This window comes from Anabrus simplex, chromosome 1, assembly GCF_040414725.1.
Source record: "Anabrus simplex isolate iqAnaSimp1 chromosome 1, ASM4041472v1, whole genome shotgun sequence".
NCBI classification, from domain to species: Eukaryota; Metazoa; Arthropoda; class Insecta; order Orthoptera; family Tettigoniidae; genus Anabrus; species Anabrus simplex.
In genome coordinates, this window is record NC_090265.1 from 1523336635 (window position 1) to 1523362825 (window position 26191).

Here is a 26191-nt window from a genome sequence, read left to right on the forward strand (position 1 = left end):
GGTTCATGGGTATGCATACCTTTTCCCCTTGGCTTTCACATAAATGCAGGTATTTCTAGAGTAAACAAAAAAAGAACAATCAACCGAGAGTTTTAAGACTGTAGTGCAGCAACCAAAAGCAACACAACTTTTATCTTTGGTAACTTTACCATTAGTCATTTAATCTGATAGAAAACCTATACTTACAAAATCAATCTGCTATATTTCAAATTCATTACATCTTTTCTATTTCAACCAGGAAATAAAAAATTAGGAAAGTGTGTTCAAGACATTACTGCAGCCACATTATTATAAAATATTCTGTAGCTATTCTTCTTGTCTGGCTAGGTCACCCTGCAACAGTAATGGAGTACACTGCACAGCCAGCAACTCCACACAGAGGGTTGAGCAGTAAAATAACCTGACAACTCAAAGGAGTCAATGGCTTCGAGCGGCAGAGTCCCTTTGGGAGGAAATGCCACACAACTCATCAGGTAGCGTCTGAACTCCAGATTATGGAGAGATACCAAAAGCATCTGTTCCCTATGTTAAGGGTGGCTGATTCAAAATCCAATGACAGATGAAACGACACATCAGTTGGAGTACTTCTTCACTGCATCAAAAGAAAATGGTTCATGAAGGTTCAAGGGCTAGGGTGCCCATGGGCGATATGCAATGTCTCTGCCCAAATAACATGAAAAATGGGCATGGACTATCTGCTCAAGGATGGAGGGGGCTACAGAAGTGAGCCCCTGTCTATAACCAGCCACCATTAATACCAGAACACTCACTGGAAGAAGCTGCAAGCTAGCAGAGATCCTGAGAAACCCCCAAATCGATACTGCCTATGTGCAGGAAAGAAAATGGAAAGGGTCAAAATCAAAAGACATCGGTATTCGTACAAGATCCTCTTATAATGGCAAAAGTTCTGCCCAGGACGCGGTTACAGTGGCTATTAATCAAAACTTTGTGATGCCGTAGTTGAAGCACATCGACTATCAGACCACACAATAACAGCCAGAATCAACTTGAATAAGACACCTATATAAATCATTTCTTGCTACATATCACAAGGTGGATGCCCTGATGATGAGAAGGAAGAATTCTGGGCACATTTAGGTGTTCATATTCAGAAAAATAATCCCAGAAGAACATTTTTTTTACTGGTGGAGACCGGAACGGTAACGTGCGAGAAGCGAGAGATGGGCATACCCAGTACCATGGAGAACATGGGTATGGGACATGAAATGAAGACTTTTATCTCATGATTTAGTCACTGCCTACACATTCTTTAACAAAAGGCCAAAGTACCACATAACTTACGTCAGCAGAGAGCATTCCACTCAGCCTGATTACTAGCTGGTATGTAGGTGTGACTTCAAGTTAGTATTAAATGCAAAAGTAATGCCATTAGAATTCACAGCCCCTCAACGTCAGCTGCTGGTTTTGGACGTTCGGACTGGGCAGATAAAACTACCTCGGCTTCAAAAGACTGGTCCGTAGAGAATAAAGTGGTGGAAACTCCCCGAAAATAAGGACATGTTTATGGCAAAGCTCGGTACTTTTGGTGTGAAAACTGATCAGCCCATAGATACCATGTGGGCTCAGATCACTGACCAGATACACACGGCAACAGCTGAAAATCTCAAAAAGACAATATTAGATAAATGGTTTGTGGACAAACAGGCTTGGTGGTAGAAAAAAGAAGCACAGGCGCAACTCGCATGCATTGCCTGATATGGTCATTTCTGACGTGGTCAAATTTCATATGTCCTAACAACCAACGGAGAACTTTAATTTCCATTTCATGTCATGCTCATGTCCTATTAAGGCTTGCCAGCATTCTGAACCATAGAGTGCAACAGATCTAACCATGCATTTATACACTTCCCCTTGAGATCATCGGGTATTTTCCAGTTGTAAAAAACTGGAATTATCACGAGTGAAAACAGTCTGCGCCTCAACATTAAGAAAATCACTACCCTGAAAGTGACCCACAAATGGATGGCACCATGAAAGTTAATGGTCAAGATCTTCTTTAAACCATCCAATTTAAATATCTCTGTTCCTACATGAAATGCGTCTTGTTCTTGATGGTTGAGCATGAATAAAATCGGCATGGTTGAAATGGCAGCAAATCACTGGAGTTCTGTCCTCTTCTGATCATGAATCCACATCTTAGCTTGTAGTAAATTCCCTTAAAGTCTGGTTTATGGCTAGCCTCTGATTCTCTGACTCTAAATACAGTACTTATGGCAGCATTTGTCTTCCATGACTTGCAAAATATACCCAGCTTTAGTTTGTTCCTTTGAATCACCCTTCCAATAATGCATGCAAAAGACTCTTATATCACAAGACATGTCTAATTCATTAATTTTGTATCCAAGTTAGTACGCTTCACAAGCGTGGCCTTTCTTCCATTTCTGCTTTTCTCTGATTAATCTTCCTCTAACCCATACTTCAAAAACCTTTTGCATAATGTACTCAATATAAATGTTATAAAGTATGGAGGACAAAATTATATCGATTATATACACTTATCAATTCCTCAGAATATATTCTACCACTTCTTATATTTGTTTCATAACACAATTACAACCATTTGACCACCTGAAGTACATGATACAGCAAATTCATTTCTACCACTATCTTCCAGAGATGGTCTCAATGTAACAAACTTCTGAACATTAAAGCTTTCTCTGACATGTTTAATATTCAAAATTTGTTCTCTCGTTCCTTTCTTCTGTTCATCAGCAATATAGGGAAATAAAACTGAGTCTGGCAGTTATAAAGGACAAACTTGCTTGCATGAGATATTGCTATAACTGTTCCACAATTGTTGCACTATGTCAATGACAATGAATATCAATTCATACTATTCATCTGTCAATTTTGACGTATTCTATATTTTAAAGCATGTGTATGTCTTACATGTACTTTGATCTCTCCCACAGCCTTGTAATGGCTTCTGACAGTTATTCCGTCTTTGCTAAGGGTTTTTCTATTTATAAGCCAGGTGACAAGCCTACATCATCTATGTTCTTATGATATCACGATTCTTCGTAATCTAGAACTTACCGAGCAAGTTGCTGCGCAGTTTGGGTCACATAACTATCAGCTAGCATTCAGGAGATAGTGGGTTTGAACCCCTCTGTCGGCAGCCTTGGAGATGGTTTTCCATGCTTCCCATTTTCACACCAGGGCTGTACCTTAATTATGGCCACAGTCGCTTCCATCATAATCCTAGCCCTTTCCTATACCATTGTCGCTATAAGACCTATCTGTGTTGGTGCGACGTAAAGCAAATTTTAATAAAAATCTAGTACTTGTAATTCAGGTCTTCAAAATAACTCTTGAAGGTGTTGTCAGACTTAACTAATACGACTGATATTCATCAGAAGATTATAACTGTTACATCTGATCACTTATAACTACAATCACTTAAAAATTCTATAAATAACCCTCCATCCAATCAATTACCAACGGACAATATAATTATAGTGGACGTATAGTGTGTTCAGATCGTAACTCCTTAGCAAAGATCTCCCAGCTGACACATATTAGTTCCAAATAATCATTGCACTGCAAGGCTAGCTGTCTAAAAGTTGAAAGCTAGTCTAACTAGGGAACATGAAAATTACAAACCAACTGTTCCTGCAGAAGGACACACTGAACACACTGTAGGTCCAATAATCCAACTGTTTTAAAGCACATATAACTGCACGCTACAAAGAACAGAATTATAATTTCAAAAAATGTACCTTGTATATCTGAGAATCTGGTTCATTGTATTTACAAGCATTATCAAACATCAATACAAAATCAGAAACCATATCATCAAGACTCTCATACTGATTTGCCTTAAGTTTCTGGGAAATTCGTTCCAAGTCTATTGGTCGCTTGATCACTTCATAATAATCAGGATACTCCTGAAAAGGAAATGTATGCATTTAGTTGCATGCCTTAAATATCATAAAATTTAAAAGAAGACAGTGAATATGTATAAGTCAAACTTTCCAACTCACAACTTTAGAAGGCAACTTTTGAAAAATCATGCTTAGCTGCCTCTGCTTAGGGTCTTTGTAATCCCGAATTGTATCATATAAAGTGCGTAGTTTTTGTGCCAATACAGTTGTGTTACTTTTTCGGGGCCTGATTCTGAAACAAAAACGAAATAAAAAAATAATGTATATACAGTCCCATTCATTGTATGAATCACTTGTTGAGAAAATGAACAAACAATGTACGCTACAACAGATTTTAACACAACAAACAAAGGAATGATAAGGGATATCAAGGAATGGTAATATTTTTTATAAAGATTGGCAGACCAATCTTGATTTAGCAATACTTGGCAGATTGGTTCACTTCTGATGTCCATCCAACTTTTACCCATGATCTTTGAAGTACTCTTGTGTAGGCCATTCCACAAGTAGGCAGCCATAGGCTCTCAGGGCTGAGAGAAGTCTGGCCAAAGCCAGCAAGCCCCAAAAGAGAGAGGTAACAAGGGTGGTAAGAGATGAAATGCAGATTGCTGAGAAAAAGGCATGTGTGGTGAGTAGATGAGGGGGGTTGGAGGTATGGACAGTACATTTTATAAGACAGAAAGAATTCAAGAATTACAAAAATCAGCCTTTAAGAAATGAATCACCCTTATTTTTTCCGCATTTATGACGACACCTGACATCTCTTTGGTTTCAACCTCTTCTTCAAAAAATATTGTTTGAGCAGAATGAAACCATAACTTTGCTTCCAACGCAACATTAGACAAACGTGACCTACTTTTAATCTTGCTCAGGTTCATGACTCTGAGAATGTGTGTTCACTGAGATAAATACAGCCAAACATAGTAGCCAATTTGCATTCCTATGCGTGGACATGTGGAAATTCTTTCTGTTTCATGTTCTTATAAAATTAAGGAGGCTGCCTGGAATATTTTAATATCCATCTTTCAAAATTGTGAAAAAAATAAAGAAAAAAAAGAAGCCTTACCAGTTCTTGAAATCAGACTAGACACTGCTCAAAATTTACGAAACGGCCATCATAACAAGGTTTAATTCAGATTTGATCAGTGCACCCATTCTTACATCACCACAGCGCAGGAACAGAGTGTGGTGATGGTCAAGCTAAGGGAACATATGGAGCATGACAGAGCTCTCTAGCCCTCAAACACTGAGTTGAAATAGCCTGCACTAACGGATCCAAGTAAGAGACAGATTTGATGCCTGGCATGTTTGAAAAAAAGACCAAGCAACCTAGCAGGAGAATGAAAAACATGTTTTCCACAAACAAACAAAAAATTAGCCTCAAATACAAAAGAAACCCAAGTCACTGTATGGGGTTAGCATAGCAATTTCTCCCTCAGTTGGCTTCAATTCCTACTTTAACACAAATTAAAGAAAACTTGAAAATCTGGAAATGAGTACACTTAACATTAAGAACATGATTGAGATGAAAAACAAGACAAAACTCCACCAATGGTCCTCCAGAAGTGGTTTCCTCTGGGTCTGCCATTTTATTTCAGGAAAATGATGGTTTCTAATATACACATTAGGCCCATTCCAACATAGACTTCACACAGTATATTACATTAGGACAGAGAACGATCTACAAAATTCCAAGTCCTTTAAATGAAGCAACAACATCTTTGTGTAAATTAGAACAGTAAAAATACCAGTAATATAAAACTGTCAGATGCAAGACATGCTCAGATTACAGAGGGAACAGAAGTAGAGAGAACATAGGGTAGATAGAAACTACACAGAATGGGAAACAAAAGAAGAAATCATCGTCGTCGTCATCATCATCATCTCCTTTTCCTCTACTGCTTTCCTTACACCCTGGTAAGGTTGCAGGTACCTTTTGTGTTGCACATAAGAACTTGGTCCAGTGTTGTAGTCTATGCCCCTTCCTCATGCCAATTCTATGAGGAGGGATTTAATCAGATATGGTGTGTTTTCTTGATGACTGGCAATGTGTTGTGTGTAAGATGAAGAGATGTGTGTTATGACCAGGGCTGAGATTTCTATGTGAATAAATATTTGTTTTTTCTTTAGCCACAGTAAAAATGTTGTCATATGCAAAAAACACCTGTCATCAGCAGAATCAAACGGGACTCACAAACTTTTCTGTTAAAGATAGGTTTTGCAGTTAATGGCAGTATGCCTATGCTAAAATAATTAAACCACAAATATGCATATGATGGACATGCTGAGAAAAAATTAAATGGTGTACATAATTTATTCAGTGTTGTATTTACATATTTCTGCTACAAATTAATACAGTACAAGCAAAACTTACAATGAACAGCAAAAAATCACTGTACACATGATTTATTTATTTTTTTCCAACCATTAAGCAGAGTTTTCTGCACACATTGCTGCTTAGCTGCTCGACTTTCCACAAATATTATATTTAAATTAATAAACTTCATTTTTATCCATATTGAACTAAGATTACAATGTTTTATTACAAGTTTTTGGGTCCACCTTATTCAATGCCTTACAATTTTGCTGTGTAGATGTAATTACAACATACTATCTTTCATTCAGTACTAGTTTTGACGCTATACTGCGTCATCATCAGATGAACAGAGGTTTTTTAGAAAAATTAGCAATCATATAAGTTTATCAACATCAACTTCATCACATTTAAAATCACATTAATAACAATGAAACTGTGTTAAAATGTATACTGTCTATTTGTCCATGCAACAAACTTATAAAAACATACGCAAACCAGTTTGCTCAATTATAATATAAAGTGAATTCTAAGTAGAAAAACAGATTATAAAATAGAAATAGTCTTGAAAACTATTTGTGCTTAATTAATCGCACTTCGTAAAACTTCTCGTCGTATCGTGGTAAAAATAAGTTCCATAAAATCTACAGTGTCCCTTTGAGAGTGTTGTTCAGTGAAGCAATCCTAATGAGGTTGAAACGAACACAAAGTCCTTTAAGATATTATCAAGAATAACATTTCCCAGTTCAATGCAGACCTGTAAATAACAAGATATGTTATAATTATCACTTCAGCGAAGAGGCAAGATATACGGTTGTGTCCTATAGCATAATTGCTTCTATATGACTCACCTCAAAAGGTCGCTGACTATGCGAAGCGCAATGAAGCACAGCAAGCAGTGATGTGATACAAGTGCCCAAGGACATAGGCTATTTTGAATAAAGAACTTAACATCATCCGTTCAATGGCTAAGGATAATGGTTTTAGTGAAAGCTTTATTGAACGTATAATCAACAAGATTAGGTACCATTCACAAACCATGTTGCTCAAAGACAAACCTAGTCAAAAGGCTTTTGCAATATTTACTTTTAACAAGGATATATAATTATAGATTTACTAATATTTTCGAGAAGCATATCAGGGTTTCGTTTCGTACTGATAACAGTAACACTGAGGTATTGAATAATTCAGCCTCAATCAATAGATCTAACCCTTATTCCAAATCAGGTGTGTATAGGTTTAGATGTAACAAGTGTGGGTGCACATATCTGGGTCAAACAGAATGCAACTTTAAAATTAGATATACAGACCATACTAATGCCATAAAATATAACAAGTTTTCCGCTGTAGCACAATCTAAAGCATAAATTCACAACTATAGAGCGTGACATTGAGATCCTGGAGAACTCAGAAAAAGGAAGTTTGCTTGATGTTACAGAATGTTGCTATATACACTTAGATCAATACTTCAATCCAAACCTTGGAAAAATCAAAAATTCTATTTGATTTTCTTATTGCATTTTTTAAAAATGTGCAGGTCCCGGTCAATAGTTCGGTGTTTCGTATTATGCGTAATAGCTTTGCTAGTTACTTCTTAAGTCCACGCTCTCCAGAGCCCCACCACATTGACACTCCTCATTTGCCCCTCCCACTTGCCCCTACTCCTCCTCTTCAATCCGAACCCACCTTGGGCACTTGAACTCAATCACATCACTGCTTGCTGTGCTTCACTGCACTTCGCATAGTCAGCAACCTTTTGAGGTGAGTCACATAGAAGCAATTACGCTATAGGACACAACCTTATATCTTGCCTCTTCGCTGAAGTGATAATTATAACATATCTTGTTATTTACAGGTCCACACTAAACTGGGAAACGTTGTTCTTGATAATATCTTAAAGGACTTTGTGTTCGTTTCCACCTCATTAGGACTGCTTCATTGAACAACACTGTCAACTGGAGTGGAAAACTGATGATGATGATGATGATGATGATCTAATGAGTTAAGATATTACAAAATATTAGGGCTATTTTTAGATCTTTGGTCTATTAAGATGAACGTATCATCCACATAACGTGTCCACATTTCTAAGCCTTGTATTTGGTCAATGATTTTCATGTGTTCCAGATAATTTAGGTAAATAGTTGACAAAATACCAGAGGCCGGAGCCACCATACCCAGACCTTTCTGGTGGTATATTTTATTACTGACCGTAAAATACGTGTTGTTGAGCATGAATTCCAAAATTTTTATAAAACATTCCATTTCCAATTTACTGATATGACGTTGATTTAACAGACTATCCCTGATAATTTGGATTATATCCTGTATTGGGATGTTCAAGTACATATCTTTGATCTCATACAAACACATGATATGATGGGTTAAAACTTCAATATTTTTTTAGTTTATTGCAAAAGTCTACAATTTTTATGGGTGACTTAATGTAAAAATTATAGTTTTTCTTTAAAAATGTATGTACAAATTGTGATGCTCTATACGTGCAAAGAAAATGGGAAACCACTGAAATACATCTTCAGGGCTGCCGACAGTGGGGTTCGAACCCACTATGTCCAGAATGCAAGCACACAGCTGTGCGGCCCTAACCACACGGCCAACTCGCTCAACGGACTGATGAACTGATCTGTTGAGTAAAATGATAGCTTATGTTTTGAGTTACAATCAATTACTTATCAGCCTCGTAAATGATTGAAACAGTTAAATATGACAGATCGATATATCGGCACTGTGAATGTTCTCATCATAACCTCTCACATCAGTTCATACTGCTTTTGGTAATATCAAGGTGCAAATATCTCATTGATAACTGGAGCACCATCACCAATTTGCAACAGTAAATACATATTTCTAACACACAAATCAATAACAAAGCTGAGGAAATTTGCATCTTTTCTTCACAATTGGTTGAGAGATGTTGTGCAATGCTAGTTTTCATATGAAAAGTAAAAATATTTCATTCAAAATCACATGTGAGCCATCCATGGATAGCCTTACAACACATCATTTTTAACTCTCTTGCTATTACTATAGCTTTCAACAGACACATTTCACTTTTGACCGTACATCCAAACTTGCCCTTTTCACTCACATATTCACATATCCTGTTTTTTATTTCTGGAAACTTTGCTTTTTGTCTACATAATGTTGAGTGGTTTCTACTCATTTGTTCAAGACAAGCTTTATTATTCTTCTAACTATGTACCGCAACTCTTGTCCGCTTCACAATTAAGTATTTATTTATTTTCCACCTAGTCGATACAATGATTGCTTAAGGCAATTTTTAATGGTCAAAAGTGGTACATGTTTCGTATATTATCAACATCTTCAGCCACATAACACTGTTTAGATGAAAAATATATAAAATTGACAAAGTAATGCTTTAGAGGAAGTGTCAATTTTATATATTTTTCATCTAAACAGTGTTATGTGGCTGAAGATGTTGATAATATACGAAACATGTACCACTTTTGACCATTAAAAATTGCCTTAAGCAATCATTGTATCGACTAGGTGGAAAATAAATAAATACTTAATTGTGAATCTATTGAAGTGCGATACGGACCATGAAGCTGATTTTATGTAACTCTTGTCCGCGTCGTACTTTTGTGCCACAGCATGATGAGCAGTTTGCTCTGCCTCCTGAATAATGTGTAGTTTTTCTTTAGTTGACCTATAACGAGAACTCGCACCAGCCACCCTGAACAGGTGCTACGCCTTAAACTGAATCCACGCAAATGGCGTGGTATATGCATGACATGCTTATCACTTGTGGTAAGAACAGAATTGCCAACAGAGTAGGCAGAAATAAACTAACTTCCAGATTTCTGTACATCGGGAGTGCTGCACCAACCTTGACGCAAATAATACCCCCCCCCCCCACACAAATTTTCACTGCCAATTATCAAAAGAAAATAAATGAAGGGTATTATTTACATGTATACAGTGCCCTGTAAATTTCACGAACAGTTGATTGTTGATGTTCATCAACTTATATACAATTACAGTAGAAGTCTGTTATAGCTAGAATTGATAATAGCAAAAAATTTACTTGTTATAGCGGATTGTCATTATATCCGATTTTTTATAAAAGTCGAGGAAGAAACCATACACATTAAAATTGATATGAAACGGCAATCAGTTTGTTCAAAACTTGTGTTTTCGCGGATGATATCCACACTGCGGCTTACTCATTTGTTATTTTTCGACACTACGTGAAAGTATGTTTAATTTCATTCTGAAAAAATTATAGTATCACTCCAGAGGCCTCTGTGGCAAACGTTTCAGTTTTCTGCTTCAAACAGCGTCACCTAACCTAACTGTATATCTACTTCTTCCTGATACGTTTCTGCTTATGATGCAGGTCATTTAACCGTATATGCATCATGAAAACATATTTCAAGCGCACACAGAGAAATTATAACCACCTAGCTATGAACTTATATGGGAATATTCCGAAATTCAACTAGATGCGAGAAAATATAAACTATCCTCTGAAATCAGCGATGTACTCACCATATCTTGAAGTGAATCACATTCTTACTTAATTTCAGTATATAACCATAGCGTATGGAAAGAGGAAGCCAGTGCTCTCTCGTAGTTAATAGGTAGTGGCGGCAGACTGCGCTAGTGTAGGTATGGATGAACCGCGCTGCTCACATTAATACAATAACCAGGCACGGCAATATATAAAACGTACATGAAATAAATTCTCTAAGACTTCCAGTTGCCAGAATGACCTCTGAATTATTCCCTTTCATGTGCCATGTGTGTACAGTCGAGGAATATTTGAACAGAGGAAGCTGGTAAACACACTCATTTAATGGCTTAATGTTATCCTCTGAAAAGATTTGAACATCAGTAATTCTGAAATGAATTACAAAGTATTGAGATATAGTTGAAACTATTATGCATTTCACATTATATTATCCAAGACATATAGAAAAAGTTTTAACTCACCCTCGAAAGTGTTAGTTGTCCAAAACCTTGGAGAACTTCCAGGATAGTAAAGTAAACTCGTGTCCTCATCCCGAGGTGGTGCAGCTCTTTTCAGACACACCCCCATTGGAGGTGAGCTGCATGTACCATTTCAACCACATACCAGCCCTCCTGCCATTCTTAAATTTCTGGCAGTACCGGGAATCGAACCCGGGCCCCCGAGGACGGCAGCTAATAACACTAACCGTTACGCTACGGATGATTTTGCTGATTTAGACGATAGCAGTTCTTTTGTTATTTCCTTCGTAAGGAAGAAGAATCGGCACTTAATGCAATGAAACACTAAATTTCCCACAAGGTCATATCTGTGATCACTGCCCCATCCAAAGTCTGTGGGTCGGACAACTATAGAATCTAAGCTGTCCGAACATGCAAAAAAATATCATAAAATAAATTTTGTTCTGATCGTACTTTCTCTGAGACGACCTCTTCTACTTGCAATAGCAACCTAAACACACATGGTGAAGAATATGTCAAGTATCGCAAGCCTTTCTTCATGCCATAATCTTTCATGAGGGTAAATGTTTCCAGTGGAAGCTCCGGTGGCGGTTCACTACGAAGGGTGCGAGCAAAATCTAAGCACTCAACATATTTTTCATTTTTTCTTACTATGTAGCCTGCCGAGTGAACACTAAATTCTGTTTTGTGAGGTTTCCTTTGTAAGGAAGAGTTATTTCATTTTCCCAGTCTGTGAGTACTATTTTTTCTTCAATTTTAACTTCTGCAGAATCTTTAATTTCTTTATTCCTACGTTCACTTGCATTAGCCATTGCACGGATGTGACTAACAAATGAAGTGAGGGGGGAATCTATCACCGACTCGCAATTTACGGCCAAATTTAAGGTGAGTTTGGTAGGTATATACATAGACTGCAGCATGTGTAAATGTAAGAAGTGCACAGTGGAAGGGTGAAAATGGCACTTCAAAGGGTCTTGATTAAATTTTGCCATCAAGACATACCTAAATCCGCTGCTCCACATGTAGTCCGCCATTTCCAGAATACTTTTCAAGGTTACTTTTAATGATTCCAAAGTTCCTGAAGATGCAAATGTGTTTTTCTGAGATGTGATGTTTTCTAAAAATTCAAGCAATATTTTGTGTGACGGAGAACCTTTATAAAGCTCTTTTACGGGCAATGTGGAGTTAAGGGCATCTGCAAGATTATTGACTTCTCGTGTGAAAATTTCTGTATGCTCACTACCACTGAATTCATTAGGCTTAATTTTTCTAAACAGCTTAATTGTGTTGGCTACACTATTACTGAACAGCTAACCTGGTGTTCATCCTCTGAAATGAGGTTAGGTCTATGGGCAAGGATGTTATTTTAGGATAATTTCGAAGACCAGCGAACTCAGGAGATGTGTAAATTTGATATAACTGTCTATAAAAGTTGTAATTCACCACTTTGCCTTTATACAGCAAAAGAACGTTATCATGGAAACGCAAGCACTTCAAAATATGCACAGAATCAGAAAATGCCCACACTCGCCTTTGATGATCTGCTGGGATTTCAATGGAGAATTTTATCATTCTTCCCCGAAATTCCCAAATTCATCCACGCCATTACACTGACTTCCATCACACGTAAAACCAATTAGTTTCACCCCCACCGTGTTCCAATTAAATTATGACCTGAACTATTATTTTCGACAATAGCTCTCCAGGAGTTGCATTCTTGCTAGCATACACTGCTACAGGCTGGACCCAGCTGTGCAACAAAGACACAAACATAAATACAAACGTGCGATTGGCAAGGACATTCTATTAGTCGTAGGGAGTTTCATCTCCAAAATCAACAAACCCATCAACTGTCAGTGTAGTTGTATTAAATCTAATGTCTTCTCTCAATTTCACTTCACCAAAAATCACTATTCCTAGTCACTTGTTATCGTCTTGCTCGTTTAAATAAAAAAATTTAATTGCATTCACGGCATTTCCATTAACACTTGAACCCTTTGTGTAGTCGTCTCAAATGAGTTTTGATAGGGAGAGGAAGTAACTCATGCTTCAGACAATGTCTGCAATTCTTAGGGGATTTGATTTTCAAAAGCAAACTACAGTATCTAATATAAATTCATTAGAATAGCGCATACCTTTAAGGCTGGTGTTACATTTTTTGAGCATTGTGTCCATAATTAAGGAACTTAAGATTGTCTTCAGCTTCACTTGACACATTGACTTTATTTGCAATCTGCTTTAATTTAGCTCTGCATGCAACTAATTTGTTTTTGGTTCCAATTAAATTCCTACCAACGTTTCTAACTTGTCTCCTCAAATTTAGAATAGTTCTAGAAGCATCAAAGCCATTATCAGCTACTTTACAGGGCAAACTGAGACCACATTCACATTATAATCACTATTAAGTATTTTACATGCAGAGCGAAAATTTAGTTCAGTACATTCTAAGCTACTGCTGTTAATATTGTCATTGCCAACATGTTATTTGAGTAACTCTCGTTTCAATGGGGTCTTCAAATTTTCAGGGACTTGCTTAAATAGGAAGGTAAGTTTGGAAAAATGTGAGGGATAGCTCCTGGCCTTAAACTCCACTTTATTCTCAGAATTACAACTTTTTCCCCATTAATAATAAACGAGTCTACCTTTATAATAAGATCTTCCGAAAAATTACACAAATTCTAGACTTGCGCGTAACCTGCATGTCTTTTCTTGGGTTCACTCTAGCCCAGTCACAGAAATGCTCCTCATTTTCAAGTGGTGAGAAGAACTGTTTACCTTCACCTGACCTGTAACCAGATTGAAACCCCGGCACAAAGCACGACGGCATTTCCACACTCACTATATTCCAAAATATAGTTATTATACTAAAAAAAAAAACTTCCGCTACAAGTAAATATACGCGCACCCAGTCTAAACAATGCCATCTGTTCATCAAAAGCGATCGTTGTGCTGCAGTGGCAAAACTCCACTCTGTAGCCACTAGTTTCTCCATTGCTGTAATGGGAAGCGAGTTGAAGTGGTCTCACTTCCTATTTCTATTTGCTATGATATAACATTAAAGTCAGGCGATCGTTTGCTTCAGCCTTTATTTCTAACAAATTAACAACTGCTATCGGCCACATCATTTATGCATTTATTACGAAAACGTGTTATCCTCTTTCATTTTGAATTTCCTTTTAGAGAATAGCAGTCAACGGGTATTACTAATCGACTCCGACATCGCTTTTGAATGTCAGCAAGAGAGCTCACAAGTGTACATAGCAAGTAAACAATACTGTTGGATGATCAATTGCATTTTGTGGCAAATGTTTAAGTTTTCTTATTCAAACAACATCACCTAACGTAAGTTGATCGTACTATATGTATCATGAAAAAATACTGCAAGGGCCAGTAGAGAATTTATAGCATCTCCTATAAGTTTACATGGGAACAGCCTCTCCGAAATGTAACCACACGCGAGAAAATATGAACTAACATCTGAAATCAGTGATCATTTGCTTCAGCCTTTATTTCTAACAAGTTAACAACTGCTACCGGCCACGTCATTTACGCATTTATTAAGAAAACATGTTCTCCTCTTTCATTTTTAATTTTCTTTACGGAACAGCAGTCGATGGGTATTACTAATCGACTCTGACATAGTCTTGGAACAATTTACAAACTTCATGATATAGGTTTGTATCGATACAGTTTGAATTAAGAACTAGTGTTTGGTTATATTCAAATATATTAAACATAATATTAAACAGTTTTCACTAGTAAAGTGAAGTGTATTGATTGGGTGGACCATAAAACTTTAACACTATTTCTTAAACGCCTTGGAATGATGACGAGAGAGCTCGCAAGTGCACACAGCGAGAAAATGACACCGAAGGGCCCATTTTGTGACAAACGCTTCAGCTTTCTTAGTCAAGCAGCGTCAGCTAACCTAACTTAACTGCGTGGGTACCATGAAAACATATATCAAGCGCCAGCAGAAAATTGATAACCTTCTCGCTATAAATTTACCATGTAATATCCTTACAGATTTTTTTTTTGTTATAGATGTTGATTCCCATAGGGAATCTGAAATATTTGTCCCGAATGAGTAAATTTATAATACCAATATAATGGTCCGTTATTGGACATTATAAATTCTCCACCTAACTCATTCCTGGTGCCAGCGTTTCCCCCCCTATAACACCTGATGGCCAAACAGGCATCAATGGGAGACAAAGTCTCTCATAGTGCATTGGCGGTATGCACTAGCCAGCGTCTTGGTAGGTGTGCTAGGTACCAACTGATGAGCCTAACCTAGCACACGGGGACAAAACGCTCGCACCAGGAATGAGTTAGCAGGAAAATTTATAATGTCCAATAACGGACCATTATATTGGTATTTTTTTGTTATTGGTTTTAAATCGCACCGACACAGATAGATCCTATGGCGATGATGGGATAGGAAAGGGCTAGGAGTGGGAAGGAAGTGTCCGTGGCCTTAATTATGGTACAGCCCCAGCATTTGCGTGGTGTGAAAATGGGAAGCCACGGAAAACCATCTTCAGGGCTGCTCACAGTGGGGCTCAAACCCACTATCTCCCGGATGCAACCTCACAGCTGAGCGCCCCTAACCGCACGGCCAACTCGCCCGGTACCGAAATTTAACGAGACGCAAAAAATATAATCTAACTTCTGAAATCAGTGATGCGCCCTGCTATATCTTGAGGTGTATCGCATTCTTACTTAATTTCAGTGTTGAGTATTAAAATTAAGCAATCATTTACTTAGCCTTTATTTCTAACGAGTTAAAAACTGCTATTGACCACGTTATTTACAATGTCCTCTTTCGTTTCAATTTTCTTTATGGAACGGAAGTTGACGGGTATTACTAATAGACTCTAACATCGCCTTCGAAAGTCATCCAGAGAGCTCGCAACTGCACATAGCGAGAAAACTATATCGAAAGGTGCATTTTGTGGCAAACGTTTCAGTTTTCGTATTCAAACAGCTTCACCTAACCTAACTTAACCATACTATATGTATCATGAAAACATATCTTGAGCACCAGTAGAGAAATTATAACCTTCTCGCTATAAATTTACATGATTTATATATAATGTTAGTATAATTAACCAGGTGCTAGAGAATATAAACTAAACACTGAAATAAATGGTGCACTCTGCCATATCTTGAGGTGTATCACATTCTTACTTAATCACAGTATGTAGCATTAAAATTAAGCGATCGTTTACTTCAGCCTTTATTTTCAATTAGTTAATAACTGCGATCGAACATGTTATTTAAGCATTTATTAAGAAACCTGTTCTCTTACATTTCAATTTTGCTTTATGGAACAGCAGTCGATGAGTATTACAAACCGACTCCAACATCACCTTCGAATGTCTACTAGAGAGCTTGCTACTGGACATAGCGAGGAAATGATACCGAAGATGATCAATCGCATGCAATATAATGGCTGGGTACATAAATACTGGCACTGGAAAAAATCGTGCACTCATAATTGCTCGTAATAACGGATGTGTCAGTGATAGGGCTCTCGCCTTTAATCGAAGGATAATTCACAGTTTAATATAGGAATTTTGAAGGGGTAGAAAAAAACCTGACGTTAGAACAGGGTTCTCGTTATAAGCCGTACTCATTATAGTGGACTTCTACTGTATACCGATTTCACTACACTTTTCTTAACAGTATATTCAACCTACCTTGCTGGACCGCTTGCTACTGCATGGAGATAGCTGACCTGAGAATCGATCGCTGAAGATTTATGATGAATAACATAATATTCAAGTAGTAATTTGATGAGTTTTTTTTATACTATCATAATTGTCATTTTTTATAGATACTGCTCTAACTGTTTCACAGATATTACCATTATTTTATTTCCTATCCCACAATTCAGCTAATCAGAATAAGAAAAAAATAGTGAAATACTGGAATCTCAATCGGTATAGTAAAAATAAAAACCAAGAAAGTTGGCTATGCAGTATAGGTCATGTGGCTGAAAAATTGCATTTCAAAGACAGATGATTTAAACCCACTGTCAACAGATCATGAACATGGTTTTACATTGTTCCCCATTTTTATGCCAGGGAAGTACAGGCCATGGCTCCTTTCATATTCCATTCTTGCCAAAATCCAATACAAGTTAGATGTGATGTTAAACACACAGCATAAGGAAAAGACTGAATTCCTCGAGGAACAATGGTTTCAAATTCATGAGTTTCTCATACAAAAAGGCAGAGGAGAGTGGGAATTCAGCAATAAATAATAAAACAACTCACACTTTGATAGTCTTCTTGGCATATTCTGGCATAGGTCCCAACTCCTTCACTTTCTCCATAAGGACTTCCTCCAGCTTGTTTGCATCCTCATAGATCATAGAACCCTCCTCATTGTATTGGCGACAGTTGTTGAACATCAACTACAACGGTAGTTTACAACAGAGCACAATTAGCATGTGCCAGAGCACACTTACACAAAATACATCAATCTATATTAAGATCAGAAAATATCCAAAGAAAAGCAAATAACCCACATTACCATTATACATCATTTTACTTTCAAAAGAATCCTTTCAATATGGATTAAGAAAAAATAATCCACATTACTTCTATCAGTACTCTATTTCCATACTTGAACATTAAATGTATATAAATAAAGAATAAAGGCAGAAAAAGTTAAGAATATAACTATTTGTTTTTGTTACTGCCAATACATACTGGAGACTACGAACATCTTTCATCATCAGCCTTGTGTACGTATGCAGAATTTGCCGATTTATTATTTAGGAACTGTGTTAATTATTTGGTTCTAGGGTTATATGCTTGAGGACTTGAATTTCTAGCTAGATTATCATCAAGTCTGTTGCAGTTCAAATCTCTGCCAAGGCAAGATAGTTTTTTGTCTGGAGTGAGAATGGAAAAATCCACACTAAAGATATTGTCAGTACAGTACAGTCCTGGTAACTCAACATTCCGTACAACTAGACATCTGCGTAAGTAATCTTATACATTTTTCAGCTGCGCTGCTAACATAGTCAGTAAGCGGCAAGGTCTTCAAACTCTGGGCCTTGATCAAACTTTTGTTAGTTTTTGGGAAAGATTTTGTTGTTCCAAGTACTTAAGAGTTTCTTATATTTAATTTGCTATACCTTTTAATGCAGTGCATGTTGGAATATACCATATGTGTTACAGTACCTTCAACAGTTTCAATGGTCCCTAAATGTTCCATCTTCACATGAAAACCTGAACAAAGGATTAAATACCATTCATATAATAGCTAGAAGTAATGGTTACGGTAAAGAATCTGTGAATACAATAATTTCTGAAGTTAAACATAACCCGAAGTCCAGCTTAGTTAACCCAAGATCGGTCGAGGGGGGGGGGGGAGCACAGCGCTAACAAAAGATTTTATCTAGCCGCTGCTTTTTTTTTTTTTTTTTCTGCTGACGTGTGCTGCTATCTAACTGACCGGTGATATGTCAACAATCGAATAGTGCTGTTAACGGCTGTCGAGTTGTCATTAGAGTGACCTAGACTGCTTATTTGTGAAGTCGTGAGCGCTGCGCTAACACCTCGACCGATGGTGTTAGTTTGAATTCTAAGTAATGTTGTGTCATGATTATTGAATTAAAAGACTCCCACTAGATGTTTTGAGTTCATTGTTTGCTATTTCAGTGCACGTGAAGTTACATGTAGTATTCATTGGGAACTATGGATCATTCAGATGCTCAGGTAATCCAGTGGCTGTTGGAAGAATCTGATAATGACACTGAAATAGGTTCATCTCAAGAGTTAGACGATTCCGTTAACTGAGACACAAAACAGTCAAGTAACAGTGACCATGATAGTGGAAGTAAACAATTTGCCGGTGATGAGCAGAAAATAACAGAACCTCGAGTGGAGTACATCGGTAAGGACCAACTGACCGTTTGGGATGCTCATGCAGCACGCCAACAAATACGTAGGAAGCGGAGAAATACAGTTATTCATCCACCGGGAGTCAAAGGAGAAATTGTAAAAACCGCTAGCACTGTTCTTGATGCATGGAAAATATTTTTCCCTGACAAAGTGATTGACGAAATTACAGCGTACACAAACGATTGCCTTCATAAAATTCGAAGTAATGCAGCAGGAAAAGTGATGTTATAGACACAAATCCTGATGAAATAAGGGCAATTCTAAGTCTCTTGTATTTAGCAGGCATGCACAAATCGTCACACCAGATTGTGGAGGATTTATGGGATAAGGATGGGACTGCTCCAGAATATTTTCAACTTACAATGAGTTAGGCATAGGATTTCAAGGATAATTTAATAAAAACCACCTATTCAATACTTTTCACGTTTAATGTGGTTTGAATCTACATGAATTTATGTAGACTTATTAGGTCAGGTACATGTTTCACCCATTATTTTGAGCATCTTCAGCCCGTAGACAACCTTTAGGTCAAGGTTTGGGACCTTTTTAACCAATTTATACAAACCAATATATACAATATATACAAACATTAATGATCTCTCAAGACTAACATGTCAGGATAATAATTTTAAAAATGTGAACTAAACATAACTGTGGGTAACATAAGTTAATGGTGTTTTTACACATTAATTTTTTTTTTTCTTTTTGGTCCTATTCTATCTAATCTGAAAATATGTCCAAAACTAAAATGGATCTTCTTTCTCAATCATGTCTTGGGTAAAGAGGATATTACATATCGGGGTTCATGTTCTTGACGTACCATAACTGATGTCAGGATGTGTTGTCAACAAGTGGAGATTTTTTAATTGATTGTTAATGGTGTTTTTACACATTAATTTTTTTTTCTTTTTGGTCCTATTCTATCTGATATGAAAATATGTCCAAAACTAAAATGGATCTTCTTTCTCAATCATAAGTCTTGGGTAAAGAGGATATTACATATCGGGGTCCATGTTCTTGATGTACCGTAACTGATGTCAGGATGTGTTGTCAACAACACGTGGAGATTTTTGAACATTGTTAATTGTAGGCTGGTCAGGATTGAAAATATAAATTTAAATTAACTGTGTTTTAACTTGGCAGTTCTATTTTATTTAACTTAAAAATATGTTCAAAACCAAAATGGATCTTCTTCTCCATCATAAGTCTTGAGAAAGGAGGAGATATCCTCCTTTCTCAAGACTTATGATGGAGAAGAAGATCCACTTTAGTTTTGAACATATTTTTAAGTTAAATAGAATAGAACTGCCAAGTTAAAACACAGTTAATTTAAATTTATATTTTCAATCTTGACCAGCCTACAATTAACAATCAGTTCAAAAATCTCCTTTGTTGCTGACAACACATCCCGACATCAGTTACGGTACGTCAAGAACATGATATGATATAGGGGTCAAATGGACCCTGGTATGTAATATCCTCTTTACCCAAGACTTATGATAGAGAAAGGAGATCCATTTTGGTTTTGGACATATTTTCAAATTAGACCGAATAGGACCGGAAAAAAAAAAAAGAAAAAAAAAAAAGGTAATGTATTAAAACACCATTAACTTATGTTACCCACAGTTGTGTTCAGTTCACATTTTTAAAATTATTATCCTGGCATGTTAGTCTTAACAGATCATTAATGTTTGTATATATTGGTTAAAAAGGTCCCAAACCTTGACCTAAAGGTTGTCTACAGGCTGAAGATGCCCAAAATAATGGGTGAAACATTTACCTGACCTTATAAGTCTACATAAATTCATGTAGATTCAAACCACATTAAACGTGGAAAGTATTGAATAGGTGGTTTTTATTAAATTATCCTTGAAATCCTATGCCTAGAACAATAATGAGAGTTGTTACTTGTAATTACAATGAGTTACCGAAGATTTCTGTTACTGTTGCGAGGTCTTCGGTTTGATGATGCACGGACAAGGTTGACAAGGAAAGTACTTGATAGACTAGCCCCGATCAGAAATGTGTTTGAAGGTTTCGTAGCAAGATGTGTGAACAGTTACAACATTTCTGGATACGATACAGTTGACAAAATGCTTGAATCATTTCGTGGTAGATATGCATTTAGACAGTCCATGCCAAGGAAGCCGGCCAAATATGGCATAACGATATTTTCTCTGGTAGATTTATACATCAATTATGGAGATTTATGTGACCGGGCAGCCTTCCGGGCCTTCTGGATACTAGACCCAGTGCCATTGTCAAGAGACTTGTTGAACCAATCAAAGGGTCGGGAAGAAATGTTGCAATGGACAATTGGTTTTCCTCTATTCCGCTTACACATGAACTTCTACACCAATATAACTTGACAGTAATTGGGACTCTAAAAAAGAATAAGTTGGAACTGCCACCGGAACTTGTAAATATGAAGCAACGGCCTGTTTGCCTTCCGAGAAAATTGTACAGTTGTTTCGTATGTTCCCAAAAAGAGCCGGAACGTTGTTCTGGTTTCAAGTATTCATGACTCAGATGAAACTGATCCATCTGCTGGCGACAAAGAGAAGCCAACAATGGTGACATTGTACAACCTCACGAAAGGAGGTGTAGATGTTGTTGATAAGATGAAATCACAGTACACTGTTGCCAGAGTATGTTGTCGTTGGCCACTCAGAAATTTTTTACACTTTTAGATGTTGGTGCCATCAATGCTCAAGTAATCCTCTTTTGCAACACTAACAGTAAAATGGAACGAAGAAATTTTTTGTAAACTCTGGCATTGGGTCTCACAAGAAATCATATGGTGGCAAGACTTTCAAAGGAAGGAGTTCAGAACGACCTGAAGATTTGAATAAGGAAATACTTCCAATATCCAGAAACAAAGGGTACTCATCAACCTGCTACTAACAAAGAGAGGGTGAGATGTGGCTTTTGCCCGAAAAGAAAGAATCGCTTCTCCATGGTTCGGTGCATTTCTTGTCAGGCTTCAATTTGTGGAGAGCATACAATAACCATGTGTCATCAGTGCTATGGTGAGAAGGAATCCAGGGATGTCAGCAGCAGTGAATGAAGCTGCAAGACACCAAAGACAATATTCAGAATATGAATGAACTGTACATAATGCAATAATTTTGTTCTCTCATTGGCACAGTGTACATTGTTTTGTATATTACATTGTTTGATATCATTTGTGAATAGATTCTCTAAATTTAAAATAATAATTTTCATCATTTATTACGGCACTCGTCGTTCATTTGTATAAGGCAATATGACCTACATTACTTTGGGTTTTGAGGCCAAATGTGATAAAAATAAATTAAAGTGGTCCATAAGGTGATAAAAGAATAAAAATAGAAACTTCCTAGCAAGATAATTCCGATTGATATGCATAAGATAGATGGAAACTTCTTTTTCATTAGCGTGAATGCCGCGCTAACACCTCGACCGATGACGTGACGTTACTAAGTTTGACCAATGTTGGGTTAAAGAAGGTAAAATCTAAAAACAAATTCTCAACATTCACTTTCAATAATTATAGAATCCATCATATCACTAATTTACTTAAGAAACATAATCTCAAAATAGTCTTCAAAACTTTCAATTACAACTCCTCCATTTTCTACAATTCTAAGTTGGCCAATAACCGTAACAAACACAACTACTCAGGTATTTATAGATTAAAGTGTTCCAATTGCAAGGCCAGTTATATAGTTCAAATGGCTGAAGCGTTAATACTCACTACTCTGAACATACTATAGCTCGGGACACAACATTGCAGGTCTCAAGATCACGTATATAGTCAGTGCGGAGTTGTCAAGTTGAGGTGATGTTCCTTCTCTTTCTCTCATTCTGCACTACAACAAAGTGCTTAAAAGTTTTCTAGCCTGTTCCTACTGAGAGGTAATATGTCTATATGTCACTTCTTAAATAAATATTTGCGAGGAAATATTTTAAAAAAAAGTGCTGTTCTTGTAGGACCAGACGTATTTAACTACGAGCATTAATGTGTTCAAGTTACTCCCAGACTCAGCAACAGTAGGTTCAAACCGCACTGTCGGCAGTCCTGAGGCAAGAGATTACCTGGCATTTGTACACATGGGTGACCTAAAGGTCTGATTTATAATACATAAACTTTACACTTAAAATGCATAAGAAAAACTTAAAATCTGTTTAAAAAAAAAGAGTAGTCAAGATTACTTAATAAAATATTTTGAAACATTTTCTGCATGGGGAGATTTTGTTAAAACACGATTATGCTACATTATTCAATAGAGTGTCTTGTCATAAAAAGTACATAGGTTAATTTACGAGAGCCCTCTTCCCAGTTACCCCGTTTTTGGAAGAAAAAGTTATTCTGTTCCGTACAGGAAAATCATTTTAAAAAATTATCATAACAATGAGGATATTAAGGCAGAGCAAATTTGGAATTTATCATCAAAATTAGGTCAGTGTATATTAAATTTTTAAACTGTAATATAATTAAATACAATAGTGTAAGTCAATTTTTGATTTGGCTAAGGATACAGCATGACAAAATAAAGTATCAACAACTAAAGGCAAAATTTAAAATATTCACTGAATTGAACACAAATGAAAAGAGGTACACATTATTTGACATGTATTATTTTTAAATTCCGCATCCATTTGTATTTATGGTACAACAGAGAAGCAAGACCTCCTTCACTCATCCCGGGAGTCTGAGTCATTGGAAGAACTGTCTTCGGAACTATCTTCTGCCAGAAACATCACAATTGGTCTAATGGCAACATCTCGAAAACATGTCTTAAAGGCTTCTGCGTGTCGGTCATATTTCATCCAGTCCTCTGTAGTCTCTCAATGGTGTCACGCAGCAGTTCGTATACCTGCTATTTTAAAAGTTTCATTACAATCAGGCAAATCATTTTCCTGCTGTGATTTTGGTTCACAAACATTTCATCTAAATAAAATATAGGTACCTTGCAAGTGGCTATGCAGTTTAGGTCACGTAGCTGTCAGATTGCATTAGGGAGATAGTGGGTTCAAACCCCACTGTCGGCAGCCCTGAAGGTGGTTTTCCATGGTTTCCCATTTTCACACCAGACAAATGTTCGGGCTGTACCGTAATCAAGGCCATGGACATTTCCTTTCTACTCCTAGCCCTTTCCTATCCCATTTTTGCCGTAAGACCTACCTGTGTCAGTGTGATGTAAAGCAAATTGTAGAACATATTATACAGGTCTACCAAGAGCATCATTCTTTAAAGCATTCTTTTGATGGGGGAATAATGCACGTGCACACACTATATCTCTTCTTTCCATCAAAACACTTTGTCTGTCATTGCATTACAACCCACACTTCTCAAGAAACTTAACAAGGACTTCCCTGAACCCTGAAATTTAATTTTTCACCTAAATTGAGCCTGACCTTCTCGGTTGCTGGATACTCTCCACGATCATAAAAACTGAAAACATGCCAGGCTGAGTGGGCACAGACGGTTAAGGCGCTGGCTTTCTGACCTCAACTTGGCAGGTTTGATCCTGGCTCAGTGTGGTGGTATTTGAAGGTGCTCAAATGCACCAGCCTCATGTTGGCATATTTACTGGCAAGCAAAAGAACTCCTGCGGGACTAAATGTGGCACCTCAGCATCCCCGAAAACTGAAAAAGTAGTTAGTGGGACATAAAGCCAATAACATTATTAAAAACTGAAGACAGATTTACGTACTTCTTCCATATTGAAATAATCTAATCCAGTTACTTTCTCCTCTCTTTTAAAGTGCTTCTGCAGCATATTAAATTGATGCTTGTTCCCTTCAGGATTGTCTATAGCCCTTTTAATGTTCTGAACAGTTGATCTACCTACCTACTCCACATGCATCTCGAGTCAGTTTTTGAACTGGCTTGAAATTTACAGCATTTAAAATGTCTGGATTATTAGCCAACTTCTGGAAAATCTGTACACATTTGTAAATATTTTAATACATTTTTACTGTTTATTTCTTTCTTGCCAAGTCATTTTCAAGGCCTTCCTGGCAGTGGCGTATACGTAACATCCTCATTATCACTGTTGAATTACACGTTGTAGCAAAAATCCTTAATAAGATCACTGCTGTCAAGCAACTGCACATTCTGGCATCTAGATAAAGTAGGAAACTGAAGGTGTGATAGATTAGCGTGGCAACTCGCCTGACAGGGAGTGGAGAGTGGAGTGGTGAGTCGGTTGACCTTCAGTTGGATACCGTTAAAAAGATGTTCTGTAGCAATTCTAGTTTAGGAATTGACTACGGTGTTTAAAATGTTCTTTAAAATGAGTAAAATGTTGAAGGGGAAACTCCTTCAGATGACAATTTGTGAAAAGTGTTGTAATTTACCAAAAGTTCCAGTGTGTTGAGTCTAAAAATTACGGAATAGGACGTACAAGTACTGTGTGGATAAAAATAAGGCCGTTTATGGATAGGTTTGAAATACACTGCCTGACAAAAAAAATTAAGCACCCAGGAGTGGTACAATATTATCCCATTTCGGTATACATGCATACCATTTCTGTGTGAGTAATTGATTAGATTTACAAGGATTCGTAATGTGTACAATGCCCACCAGAGTGCATTCGTGATGGCACCGTCCTGTTGTTGATAAGCTGTCACCAGTCAACTGCTGTGAGTCAGACAGTTAAGCAAGACGTGCAGAGAGGACTACATACAGTACAAAGAACCCACGATGCCTCGAAGATGCGTTAGATAGCCTATCCACCAACTGACAGCATTTGACAGAGGCCGTGTTGTGGGACTGCATGAGGCTGGTTGGACGTATCATAGAATTGCCAGGCATGCGGGCCATTAAGATTGCACAGTGGCCCGATGATGGGTACATGAGGGCACCCAATCACGTCGTGCAGATTCGGGTCGACTAAGAAATACAACCCCATGGGAGAACCATCGTAAATTGCAAAACTCTTCTTCTTATCCTTCGGTTCTGTTTTCAGATTAGTTTTTTATTTGTTTTTATTATTGTTCATTATTTTATCTATGTAGTTTCTATTATAGCTGTTATTACATGGTATAGTATAGTGTCTATTCCTTATTTTTAGATCGCTTGTAGATAGAGG

General features: G+C 37.1%; 1 protein-coding gene across 12 annotated transcripts in view; it reads right to left on the minus strand.

Moving 5' to 3' along the window:
* Positions 1-26191, minus strand: part of polybromo (protein) — a 618289-nt gene that overhangs the window by 290478 nt on the left and 301620 nt on the right. For all 12 annotated transcript variants that reach the window (XR_010858640.2, XM_067138036.2, XM_067138039.2 and 9 more), the window contains 3 exons: positions 17475-17614; positions 4005-4137; positions 3741-3908 (listed from right to left, as the gene is read on the minus strand). Coding sequence is in view for 11 of the 12 variants with exons in the window: in XM_067138036.2 (XP_066994137.2) it covers positions 3741-3908; positions 4005-4137; positions 17475-17614 (441 nt within the window). In the remaining variant the exon portion in view is untranslated. The remainder of the gene's footprint in view (positions 1-3740; positions 3909-4004; positions 4138-17474; positions 17615-26191) is intronic.